Consider the following 13,766-nt stretch of genomic DNA (forward strand, 5'->3'; position numbering starts at 1 on the left):
TCATTAATTATTTCAATAATAAAATATTTTTATTTTTAAATATATTCCTTTAATGATAAAAATGTTACAATTAGTATATTTATATTTACGGCTAAAATTTTTATCATATATTTTTATTTTTAGTTTGTACCTATTTTTAATTTGCTAATATTTTTTAATTTGTACCAATTTTCTTTTCATTTTTAATTTGTACCCATATATTAGTTTCTTTTTGTGCCCATATTTTTTAAAGTTTTATTTGTGTTTGTACCCATGTGTATACCGTCACGTGACATTTAATCAATGATAGAAAAATTACATATGGTATATTTATGTTTTATGCCTAAACTTTGTATCATATATTTATATTTTTAGTTTTATTTTGTACCCATGTATTAATTTCTTTTAGTGCCTATATTTTTAAAAATTCATTTGTATTCATAATTTTTAATATTTTATCTGTATCCTAATTTATTTCTAATGTACTCATTCTTCTTTATTAATGTACCACTTTGTTATATGTGAAATGTACCAATTTGTTTATAAAATATACCAATTGTTTTTAACACTATGGATACATTATTTTGCCATTTATTATTTATTATTTTTACATAGTTTTTATCCATTTATTCAATCAAAATGTTTGAATTTTTTTATTGTAACCATTTCTAATAATATTATAATGAGGGATTTTAAATTTATAGGATTATAATCTCATAAAATATCAAACAATTAATGTCAAAACTATAAATATTAATAGTAATATAATGAAGTGTACAAAGTTAAGAGACCTTGATCAAACTTTGAATATTATTAAGATTTTAATCAAAGAATGTTAAGGATTAAGGATCGCATTTAAAGTATCCCTAAATTTAATGTTAATTCTCATACCAAAATTATAAAATATTACGTTAAAAACGTAAAATGACAGGCAATCTCTGAAAAATCTCATTTTTGATAATCTTCGTAATATTTCTCTAAAATGTTTCTCTTACTAATTCTTTAACACAAATATGAGTAGAAACTTCGGTTTTACTTTATCAACAGCAGTTGTAAGTTGACTTTGTCTCTTTATTTGGATAACACAGAAATGTCTTGCCTTCATTTCAAATTTTGAGATTTTTCAAATGCCGACGTGTCGATTCTGTCAAACACATGGACCGCTAAGCAAAAGAGTAATTTTAAATGTAAATGCAACACGATTTTACAACGTTATTATCTAAATTATAAAGTTTAGATTTGTCTTTTCATTAATACATTTTAAGAGTGAAACAGACTAATCATGTCATTCATTCTTATTAGGGAGTTTTAACAAAACATTTTCAGTACAGTTCACTTTTAACAAAAATGATATTTTTACTTTTAAAAGTCATTTCTGATACAATTCACTTACAACATATTTTTATCATTTTAATTAAAACTCAAAATTTTCAAGTATTTTCATTAATTTTCCTTTCTTATTATAACATACCCCACATGATTGTGTTTTTGGTACTCATACAATTTTTTTTTTCTTAAAAAGAAGACAACTGGTAATAAACAACGGTTACCCACACATTCTAAACCCAAGAAGGCTAATTGAGATTGCATCTTACCCTTTGCCACGATCAAGGAGTCTCAGGACTTCCCCTTTTTTCATTAGAGAGTTGGGGGGCGTTTGTTGCGCCGAACTATCTCGGACTGGACTAGCTTCAAGGACTAAGCTGGACTGGCTTAGACTAGACTAAGCTGGACTAACTTAGTGAAGCGTTTGGTACAGTGTTGGACTAAGAAGCTGGATAATAACAAATTCTAATATTATATTATTTAATATATAAATTATTAATATTTTATTATGATCTAGTTAATCGGAGATGACGATGAGTCTATTGGAAGTGGTTGTTGAGCATGACGAGGACGAGAGAGGATAGTCTTAGCTAGTCCCATGGTTATTGGGGGATCTCGCTAAGACCTCTTAGTGAAGGGTTTTGTCCATGCTAGTCCTCTTTAGTCTCATTAATGTTAGTCCCAGCATGAAACAAACACAATATTGGACTAACAGCTAGTCCAGTCCCACTTAGTGAGGGGAAACAAACGCCCCCTTGACGTTTTCACTTTTCTACTGGGCGGCGACTTGTCGTGGATTCATGCAGTTTTGTTTTAAGTGAGAGCGATGACGCATAAATGAACATAGTTGTTTTTGTCTACCTTCACGAGATTATGCGGCTGTGTTTTTGTCAAAACTCCAAGAGCCACACCAAATGAGAAAAAATATATTTTCTGATGGTTGGTGGTTGCGGTTTTGTTCCTACTTGATTAATTTCTAATTACAAATAATTGAGGGTTTAACAAATCTATCACTCTATCAGCTTCCAACAACAAAATCTTGATAGAAAAACAAGAGATTAAACAACAAATACAAGGCTGTAAAGCTACCAACAAATCATACCCATTCCATCATTTTGACAAAAAGTGCGATTCCTTGTGTTTTCCCTTTCTGTTTTTATTAACAATCAATATAAATTAACCTCACGCAATTTGGGGACCATTTTTTTGGGGGGTAACAATCAAATTGAAGCTCCAAGAGGGAATATTTATACGGGACCAGTACATTGGTATCTTTACGTCTTTTGTTAATAGTATAATGTTATGTGAAAAGAAATTTATACATAATGTTGTATCACTAGTATTAAATGTCACAATAACAGTGTACCAGTATCATCAATCCTCCAGACAAATATACGAGACCCGCCTGTTTAGCTTATTAGTATTATGCACTACAAGCAGTGTTTAAAATTTCATCAATACGTTCGACAGTTTCATGGAAATATCCAAAAAATCAAAGAAAGATATGGAAATTGGGGGTTGAAGTCTGAACTTTACCTCATATTGGAGAAACTCTTATATTTCGTCCGAACTAATATTTGACAATTCCTAAAGTTTCATTTTAAATTTTTATCATTTCCATCTAAAGCAACTGATATCAATATTTAATACATCCGTTGATACTTCCACAAATTTGCATGTCGATATTTCCACAATACTAATATTTTAAACACCGATTACAAGTAGCTCTTAACATATTTGTGAAAATAGTTTGATTATCATGTGGATTTATCATACTTGCGCAAAAAGATTATACATGCGAGTTTTAGGGTTTGTGGAACCTCCAATGAAATTGTTCAATTATAAAAAGAGAAATTTTATTTGAACCCATATAACCTCTTACCTAACTTACTCTCTACACCCATATAATTCTTAATTAAACTATTGATATCTCTTTAAACCCAAATTTACTACCTAAATCACCCTCACAACCCAATCAAATATGTAAATTTATCTTTACACCCATTCAAAAAATTTAAAACCATAAAATTCATTACACTTTTAAACTTACCGGGTTGACAATAAGTAATTGTTGCCAAAGATTCATTTGCCCAATAGATTAAAAGACTACTTTTGAGTTCCTATTTCTTCTAATTTCTTGGTTCATAGCGCACAACAATGGCAATAACTCGTTTCCCCTCGTTGACAACTTTGTTGCTATTGGTTCAATACTCTTGTATATACATACCTATCTTAAAAATAGGTTCAGTAGCAGGACAAGCCAACTTCAGCACAGACCAGGCTGCTTTTCAAATCCCCACCTAGGCAACCTGCCACTTCTTGTTGAGTTGGAATTCAGAAACAACAATTTTGGTGGTACCTTGCCACCGGAATTGTCTCATCTACACAAGTTGAAGTTGATTAGCTTTATTTCAACGACTTGAATCTTTAAAGAAACCCTTCCAATACATATACGTATCACGTGTGTGTTGGTTTTTTAGGAATTCTAATCTTGATTGGCAGTAAAGATAAGGGAGTGGCTGTTTGTGCATGCTAATGCTCTAAAAGGTCATATTCTTGTTGTTGTATTCAACATGTCCTCTTTGACAATTTTGGCTCTAACCCTAAACAATTTAAGTGGTAGTTTACCAGACAATATTTGCCAACATCTTCCAAGCATTCGGGGGTTGCATTTGCCGCACAACCAGTTTGATGAAGGGTGAACGTAGGATAAATACTATGGAGTGTTTGATTATTGTGTGTGTGTTTATTAATAAATTTTAGTTTTATTGTTTATTTTATCTTGTACTTAATGGTAATTATGTTATAGGGTAAAAAAGACAATTCACTTTTAAAGTTTAAGTTGGGTGTAGAAAGAGGTTATATGGGTTCAAATAAAATTTCCCTTATAAAAATTGAGTAAGAGATGAGTTATGAACTTGGACAATCCTAGCTTTAGCCTAGTACATAACTGTGAATTCGAAAAATGTAGAATATCATCTCTTTAGAAACAGAATAAAAAAGAGCTAATGCATGGATGTGAAAGGAATATGAACATATTGGGCATTGTTTTAAATTTACAGAAATATAGGGGGTGATTTTATAAGAGTACAAAAAAGTTTTCAATAACATGTGAAAACATAAACTAACTAATTCAAATTGTCTGACGTGTTCTCACGCGCTTTTACACAGGAGTAATGATATTCATTAGGGGTGGGCAAACGGGTACAGGAACCACGAGTCGGGGCGGGTACGGGTCGGGTAATTGAAGTATTCGATTCGAGCCGGTTCCAAAAGTATAGGAACTGCAGGTACCCGGACCGGCCCGTGTGTGTTACAATGGACGGACGAGATTTAAGATACATCTCTCCATTCAATCTCAACCGTTATTTTCAACCTTAGCCAATTCCACCTCTCGAGTTCTAGAAGCACCCTCTCAGACTTCAGTCTCTCAGATTCTCAGACTCTCCCTCGACTCCCTCGACTCCCTCGACTCCCTCTCCCTATCCCTTCCTTCCCTCGACTTCAACTCTCATACTCTCTCAGTCTCACACACTTAGTGCTCACCGCCGTCGGGACCAACACAACAACACCATCAACTTCGCCGTCATGACCACCATCACTCACCCCATCACCACCGTCGAGCTCCAACTCTCAGACTCTCACAGCATTGTCGCGACCAACACAATGACACTACCTCCGTCGTCGCGACCACCTGCTGCTACTAAAATTTAGGTAATTTTGAATTAGGTTTTATTATTAATGTGAATTTCTGGTGTAGGGATTTTAGGGGTTTTAATTTTAAGTTAGGATTCGCCGAAGCAAGAAGAGGTTTCTTTTAAATACTGCTATGTTTACAAAGATAGTGACTCAATACGGGAATCGTAGAGACAACGTCACTGCTGTGCAATCCAAACTCAGTCGAAACTTGTTCCAACGCGACTCAATTCGTGTTTTGGGATGGCGTCCATCCATCTCAAGCCGCTAACCAAGTTCTTGCCGATGCATTGATCATCCAAGGCATCTCCCTCATTGGATAAGAGGATTATACGGATCTTTCTGTATCTCAAAAATTGTTTAAAGACTGCTACTACTTGCTTTTAAATACTGTTATGTTTACAAAGATAGTGACTCAAAAGCTTAATAAGCTGTATGCAATTTGTTAATTTATCAAATGGTTTATAAATCAAACGCGTGTGTGTGTGTGTGTGAGAGAGAGAGAGAGAGAGATCAACATTTTTAACTAAACATTATGTTCCGATTGATTTAGTTAAACAATTTTAACGAAAGAGATTTTATACAAAACCAATTAGATTTAGCTAAACATTTAGCAAATCTTTTGCAGTGTTTTGCAAATTTACCAAAAGACAGCACCAAAATGCTTTGGTTAGGCGAAGCTACTTATGGGTAGTTAGTTTGGTTTTGGCAGTGTTCATCATACGATTTTTTATTTACCATTCTTCTGCTCTTTTATGTATGAAGATGATCTGTTTATAACACAAGGATTGTATTTAAGAAGTTAAACTATGTTTTCCTTTTTGTCTTAACTGATTTTGTTTTTCCTTTTTTTCCTTGTAGGCACTCCATGGATGTGGTCTTGGACTCTCGGTTTCGAATGTTTTGTATGTTGATTTAATCTTTAGATGTTGGACGATGCAATGTTATTTTGGATGTATTGAATTTGTGCAATTGCAATCTGTGCAATACTGCAGTCTGTGCTTTTTTTTTTTCAATCTGTGCAATCTGTGCACTACAAACTGCAATCTGTTTTGTGCAAATTGCAATCTGTGTAAACTAGAATCTGTGCAATCTGTGCAAACTGTGGAAACTGCAATCTGTGTAAACTGGAATCTGTGCAGTTTTTTCAAACTGCAATTTGTGCAATATGTGCAATTTTTTTCAAACTGCAATCTGTGATTTTTTTCCATACTGGAATCTGTGTAAATTGTAAACTGGAAGTGGAATCTGTGCAGTTTTTTCAAACTGCAATCTGTGTAGCAAACATTTTTAAACAGCAAAAAAAAAAAGGACCCGTGTACCTGGACCGAACCGGCCCGTTTCAATCGGGCTGGGTAAGGTCCGATTCCTATTTTCAGAATTGTAATGCCCGGCCTGGCCCGGCCCACCCCATCTCCTTTAATTCAGGGTCCGGTCCGGTCCTTTCAAAAATGGGCCCGGCCCGGCCCGTGCCCAGCCCTAATATTCATATCATATTTTTGTACCACATTTTCATATCACCTTAAGTGGCATCTGATGTGAACAGCCACATCATTTGAAAAATTTGTGAAACCAAGGAAATGAAGAAGTAAGACTCCTCATATACCACAATCATCATTTAATTAATTAGTTTTTTCTTAGTTATTAGTTTATTAAATAATGAACTAAATTTAAAAATCTGATTAATTCAAATGATGTGGCTGTCCACATCATCAGATGGTATCTAAGCTAGTATATAAATGTGGTATAAAAACATGGTATGAGTAATGCTATTCATACTATGTTTTTATACCACATTTTCATACTACTTACGTGACATCTGATGTCTGGACAGCCACATCATTTGAAAAATTTGTAAAATCCAAGAAAATGAAGAAAAAAGACTCATCGTATACTACAATTATCATTTAATTAACTAAATTTTCTTAATTATTAGTTTATTAAATAATGAACTAAATTTAAAAATCTGATTAATTCAAATGATTAGTTGTTCACATCAAATATCACCTAAGATGATATGAAAATATGGAACATTACTCATAGTATTACTCTTTACACAGAAGAAAACAAAAAATACATACCTCTGGAAAAATCGCCACAAAACCGGCGATTAAATAAAAGACAAAAAAATCAGCGCCGGTTATAATTCTCAGGTCTCAATGGCTCCGCCGATGAGACGACGACGACGACGACGAAGAAGAACTATCCGTCGGAAAAAACAGGTCGGATAAGTGATTTCCAACATCTTCAGGGGCAATTCTGGCATAAAGCGCCCCGCTTCTCCCGCCCCCGACCGTCATCCTGTGCGCCTTGTAAAACTCCCGGTAAACGGCAAAGAGCTTTTGCCCTACCGAAACTTTAATCTCGTCTCGGAGTTTCGGGTCGGGTACGACACTCGTTCTTTGTTTCCGATAGGCTTCGTCAAAGGCGAAATTGAAATTGCGGAAGATCAATCTCGCTTCCTCGGGAGAAATCTGAGCCGTCGGATTATCCGGCAGCGAAGATAACACTTTCTCCCAAGCCAATTTCTCGTAGTTCGCCGCGAACTGCCGCACTTTCGCCTCGTGCTTCGAAATCCAGTCCTCGCCAAGGAGGTACTGGAGATTCGACGTACGGACTTTCGAGATTACGTGCTGGAGATTGTTGGCGAGGAAGAGGTACGAGAGTGCGACGTCCTTGTAGTGCTTGGCCTTGTCGTTGAGCTTGCAGAGGAGGACGAGGACGAGCCACGCCATGCGGGCGGAGATAGCCGGTGCAGGAGCTTCGTCGGAGACGGGGCTGTCGAAGTATGATTCCGGATGGGATGATTTCGCCGGCGGAGGCCAGTCGGTAATAATGTCAGCGAGGACGTTGCTGTAATCTGTGAGGAGCGAGAGGTAATTCATCGCGTTGAGAGTCAGATCGTGGATCCCGCCGCCGGTGGGGACGGATTTCGACGAGTCTTTCTGGACCATGGACTCGAAATCGGAGAGCAGAGATAGCACCGATACGCTGAGTTTGATGAGCGAGTTGAGCGCCTGAGAACGGACGGCAGCCGTGGATTCAAAGCCGAAGATGGATTCGATCTCCGGCCAGTTCTCGGAGATCACAGTGTACATGTCGAGGAGGCGGAAGATGTCGAGAGACGGCAAGTTCTTCTTGCTCTTCACCACCACAAGAACTTGCGGGAAGCCGAAGAGCAAAGTCGCCGCCTCGCGAGTAATGTCCGTGAAGCAGGACTCGCGGATCGAGGCAGAGGATGCGAACACGTGGTCACATAGGATTCGCTCGCCATTGAAGAGCGTGGAGATCGAGATTTTCACCGCGTTCAACCAGCTCTTGTTTCTCAGATCAAGAACCTCCCGGTCCATCTTCCCAATCTGCGACGAGCTGAACCGCTCGACTCCGAGCTTGTACATTCCCTCGTCGATGATCGATTTTCTGATGATTTTGTAGATGTGGACGCATTCCTTCGAATATCCCGATGTGATCATGCACTCGGCGATTAATTTCAAGTCGTTCATAGCGATCGCCGAGACCTGTTCGACTTCGAGGATGGCGTCTGTGGCGAATTTTACGTCGTCGTCTGTGGTGGCGCAGCCGTCTTCGTCGTCATCAGATATGCTGGACCGGGTCGAGGCGATAGAGGACCTGGACCGGGTGGAGACTGATTCTGGGTCGAGGTGTTCCCGGTTCATGGAGAGGATCTGGTAGAACTCTTTCTGGAGGCGCTTCATTGCCACCTGCATGAGGCTCTGCGCCTGAACGAGTTTTTCTGAGGTGGGGTCCTCCTGGACGAGGTAGTGCATGGCACTCTGGAGGTCCGTCACGCAGCGGAGAAACTGCCGGGCTTCGTTTTTGCTCTCGTAGAATAAGGAAGTGACTTTGGCGTACGTGGAGGTGTCTGGGTTCCACTTCATGACCAATACGGCGGCGTTGTCGATGATCTCCTGGATCATCGCGTCCGTGAAGTTCTTCACGGGAAAGCGCTGCCGGGTTGGAAATGAAACGGAAGGCCTAGAAGGGGAAGAAGAGTAGGCCGATAGTCTGGAAGGGGAAGAAGAGTAGGCCGCCAACGACGGCGTTTTGGAGTGTAAGCACAAGCTCCTCATTCCTTTTATTGGCATTTTCAATTCTGATAATCCGATTGGCCTGGATTGGACTGGATTAGATTTTCTCGAGAAAATTGGTGGTCAGTCTGTAAATGATTGTATTGTGGGTGTGAGCTGTCTAGGGTCTGTTTGTTTCTCGAGAAAATTTGGTGGCTTTTGTGCGTGGGATTTGGAGGGGAGAGGGATACTGTGATTGTGTTGGTGTTATGGTTGGGACTGGAGAGTGGGAGGGGGTATATATAAGCGGGAGATGGAGGTATGACGCCGTTTCATGAGAATTAGAGAACGTGTGATATGACTTTTGAAACTGGAAGGAGTCATCATGATTCATATATAATACCAAGGCACGTATTTGACCCTTACGCGTTTGCGTTGACATTACTAAACGACAACTTCATATTAGGAGGAAAAAGTGGGAGATTACTTGGTCGCAATGAGACACAAATATTCAAATAAATTGGGACTCATGTGTATGGCCCCATTTTTTATTTTTTTAACAAATGATATTGTCTACAATAATTTATCTTTAACGAAAATTAAATCTAAGATTTCTCATTAACAAGTGAAGAGGAATACTGTTATATCGTAGTACTAAGTGGCTTATAGCCAGATGTTTTCAATCGATTGAATTATAAGTCTTTTTTTTTTTCTATAAATCGTACAGGTTAAATAACAATATATATAAGGCCAGGGCTCTAAAATGGTGAAGCTTTCAATATATCAAGAATGCCCTTCCCTTCTTGAAACTCTTGCAAAAGACAATTTAATTAAGAAGGGAAAAATAGTAAAAATGCCCCATCTCCACGCTTTTTTTAATAAACATATTATTTACACTAAGGGAGAATGGGTGGGCTTAGCCTCACAATGTAATAGCAATAATGTGGTTCAAATTCGCCTTTGACGAGAATCGAACCTAAGACATTTTACTTACAAGTGAAGAAGAATATCATTAGATCGTAAGACTAAGTGACCAAGTTTTTTTAATCACATATTCTACATTAATTTTTTTAAACAAAATAAAAATGAAATAGCAAATTGTCACACTCATGAGCGTGCGGCCATGGTGAAGGTTGCTGCGATTAGAGTGGCGTTGATGGCATGCAAAGAGATGGGCTATGCAATGGTGGATATTGAGTCTGATGCAATGGTGGATATTGAGTCTGATTCCCAGTCTTTGATTCGAATGCTCAACGGAGAGTGGGCTATAGATGCTAGCTTGGAATGCTTTCTTCATGACATTCGATGTTTGGCGTCTCAAAGTAGAAGTGAGGTTTATGTTTGTTAAGTGGAGTGGCACTACTATAAAATTATCTATAATTGGCAGTTCAAAAATCGACAAAAAAACGTATATTACTATCGGATTTTAAGAAAAATCCGACAGAAAATGAATGCAGTGACGGATATAATAAGCGACAGAATTGCCTGCGTCAGGAAATGAATTTTCCGACAGAAAATACTCTAAAACCGACAGAAATCATGTCGGTTATAACCGACAGGATTTTTATTTATAATAAGTAAATAAATGAATTCTTGTCGGATAAAACCGACAGAAAATACTAAAACCGCCAGTAATTCTGTCGAATAAAACCAACAGATAATTTATTATAAAAATAAATAAAATCATTCTTGTCGGCTAAAACCGACAGAAAATATGTTAATAATAAAAAAAAATTATTTTGGCATTTTCCATATCCCCTGCATCACCATTCGGAACCTCGCCGGAGCTCGATCTTGGAAACCTGTTGTGGGATTTTGAAGAGAGCGAGAGAGAGAAAATATCAGAAGAAATGAAGCAAGAGGGGGAAGAAGAAGAAGAAGCAACAGCAAGAGAGAAAATACCAAATACACAATACCCATAATATCAAACAAACAACTTACATCCACTCCGCATTGGGGCCGTACAAGGACATGTTCAAAACAACTTCCGAGCAAAATTCTGGTAATCGTTCATTGGAGCCACAACATGTCCAAAAGGTTAAAGATGCAAGTCCGCATGCAAGGAAATATGTTCGAAGTGCAAAGGAAGCACATGAAAGAAAAACAAAACACATTGATCATGTTCAGAGTAAAAGAAGACTTGGTGCTAGTGAACCAGATGTTTCAGCAACTAAAGATGATACCATAATTAAAATAGTGCATGCCAGAGATGAATATGATTTACCACTGAAGGACGGCTTTTCTACTGTCGCTCTAGATGCCCACGGTAAAAATTCCAAGGATGTCAAGTCCACAGAGTCAGAGGAACGTGTTACAGATAGTGAAAGTAAAGATAAAGATATAAAAAATGAAGCTTTAATTTGGACAATACTCGAACTGGTAAGAGGAAAGACAGATTTGAAAATTCAAAAGGGGATGCAGATAACTCTGAACAAAGAACAGATGAAGGTAGACCTATGAAATTGCGAGACTCAAAAAGGGCAAAGAGATCTTTTGATGGTGACAGAAGCCAGAAAAAGCAAGTTTTACCTCCCTCAGATCAAGCAAAGAATGCAAGTGATGGAGGTAGAGCTTCAAATCAAGAGAGAAAATACCAAATACACAATACCCATAATATCAAGCAAACTGAACCATAATCTCTTTTCCATCAACAACTTTCCCTAAAATCAAATTCAATTAATTAATTACAAAACCCTATCTTCTAATTAAGCTCATAAGAGGCCTATGAGAGAGAGAGAGGAACCATCGAGCTTCTCCACTGCCTTATGCGCCTTGTCCTTATACTTATATCGGACAAAAGCAAATCCGCGAGAATCACCAGTCCTCCGGTCTCGGGGAATGAAGACATCGACGACCTTGCCGTACTTGTCGAAGAGCGGGAAGAGGTCATCCGCGGTGGTTCCTGGTAAACACTAACCAAACAAATAGAGTTAGGGCTTTCAGCAAAGGGATGGAGAAGAAGGAGAAGGGTAAAAGGGGAATTACGGAAAGTGATGTTGAGGACGAGGAAGAAGTAGGTGTCTTTGATGTCCGGAGGTCCGGATCGACCGAAGTGCGACATCTCTGAGAGGGATTGGAGCGGCGAGCGTGTGTTAGTCTACGGCCGGACTAGGGATCAGTAGCTCTAGGGTTTGTGATTTGTGGTGGGGGATTTTGGGAGCACATTGAAAGGGATTTAAGATATTGGGCAGATGTGGGTATAAAAAGAAATGAACCAAAAGGGGCCGGATGTGGGTATAAAAAAATTTTCATTACTGTCGGTTAAAACCGACAGAAACATTTTTTAAAATATAAACCGACGGAAAATTTTCATTCCTGTCGGTTAAACCGACAAAACAAAAAATGGCAGCAATATTCCCCCCAAAATTCCCTCCCAAAATTTTAAATTTCCCCCAAAATTTTGTTACTATTTTAAAAAATAAAATAATAATTGTTTGGTTTAATAAATAAATAAAAAAAATGTATTTAAGTAGAATAAGTTTTTAAAAATTAAATAAATAATTGGTTTTTTTTGTCGAAAATAAATAATTGTTTGGTTTAATAGATAACTATTAACTACATCTTGTAAACTTTTTTTTTTGTCATGTTCATTGTTAATTTGGATAATCCAATTAAAATATTCCAAAAAAAATTGAACATTTTGCTGTTATTTACTAATTGTGTGTATCTTGTAAATGTTTTTTATATTTTGCCATGTTCTTTATAAAATAAAAAAACCTTATTTATTATGGAATCTGTTTGGAAATCACCCTACTGTTGCCATACAACAACAACAAAATGAAATCTTATCTTACTAAAATAAATCAATTATATAAATAATAGAATGCCACTCAATTTTTTTTTGCTACACTCCTCGACCCTATAAGAATGCAATGAATAAATTTGATCTTCAATTTAAAATATTTACACTATTGGATACCACAAAATGTTACTTTATACTTAATGGAAGTATAACATTAACTCTTAAGTGTTTATTTAATCTACCGTTTTGATGTGATACACATTGTATGAAACTTTTTTCAATGATCAACCGTCAAACTTATTTGTACACATTCCGAGATCACATACGTAAAAAATCACAAAAAAAAAACGTCCAGAGATTAGGTAATGGAACAAAAGTTTTCGACGGTTATAAACGAAAAATCATAATTTAACGGTTATTTTAGCTCCGATTTTGATGATTTTTTACAGCTACCCTCCTCGACCCTATAAGAATGCATTGAACAAATTCGATCTTCAATTCAAAAAAATTTACAGTATAACATTAACTCTTAGTGTTTGTTAAATCTATCAATTTGATAGGATATACATTCTACGAAACTAGTTTCAACGATCCAACCGTCAAATATGTTTTTATATACTCCGATATCGCATACCTAAAAAATCACAAAAAACAAACATTCAGAGATTAGGTAACAAAACAAAAGTTTTCAACGGTTATAAACGAAAAAAATCACAATTTAATGATTATTTTAGCTCCGATTTTGATGATTTTTTATAGCTACACTCATCGACCCTATAAGAATGCATTGAACAAATTCGATCTTCAATTTAAAATATTTACACTAGTGGATAATTTTTTATACTTAATGGAAGTATAACATTAACTCTTAAGTGTTTGTTAAATCTATCAATTTGATAGGATATGTATTTTACGAAACTAGTTTCAACGATCCAACCGTCAAATGTGTTTGTATATACTCCGAGATAGCATGTGTAAAAAGTCGCAAAAAAAAA

General features: G+C 36.7%; 2 protein-coding genes across 2 annotated transcripts; both read right to left on the reverse strand.

Moving 5' to 3' along the window:
* Positions 1–6,948: 6,948 nt before the first annotated feature.
* LOC103450188 (exocyst complex component EXO70H1-like) lies at positions 6,949–9,587 on the reverse strand. The gene has a single exon (XM_008389499.4). It carries the CDS (start codon positions 9,105–9,107, stop codon positions 7,158–7,160), a length of 1,950 nt encoding a protein of 649 aa, XP_008387721.2. The 5' UTR covers positions 9,108–9,587; the 3' UTR covers positions 6,949–7,157.
* A 1,379-nt stretch (positions 9,588–10,966) lies between these two features.
* On the reverse strand, positions 10,967–12,127 carry LOC114819999 (serine/arginine-rich splicing factor SC35-like). The gene is made up of 4 exons (XM_029089838.2): positions 12,015–12,127; positions 11,773–11,931; positions 11,651–11,689; positions 10,967–10,998 (listed from the first exon to the last, which is right to left on the reverse strand). The coding sequence occupies exons 1-4, from the start codon at positions 12,088–12,090 to the stop codon at positions 10,967–10,969; spliced, it is 306 nt and encodes a 101-aa protein (XP_028945671.1). The 5' UTR covers positions 12,091–12,127.
* Between the last annotated feature and the right edge of the window lie 1,639 nt (positions 12,128–13,766).

This window comes from Malus domestica, chromosome 12 (genome assembly GCF_042453785.1).
Source record: "Malus domestica chromosome 12, GDT2T_hap1".
Classification (NCBI taxonomy): domain Eukaryota; kingdom Viridiplantae; phylum Streptophyta; class Magnoliopsida; order Rosales; family Rosaceae; genus Malus; species Malus domestica.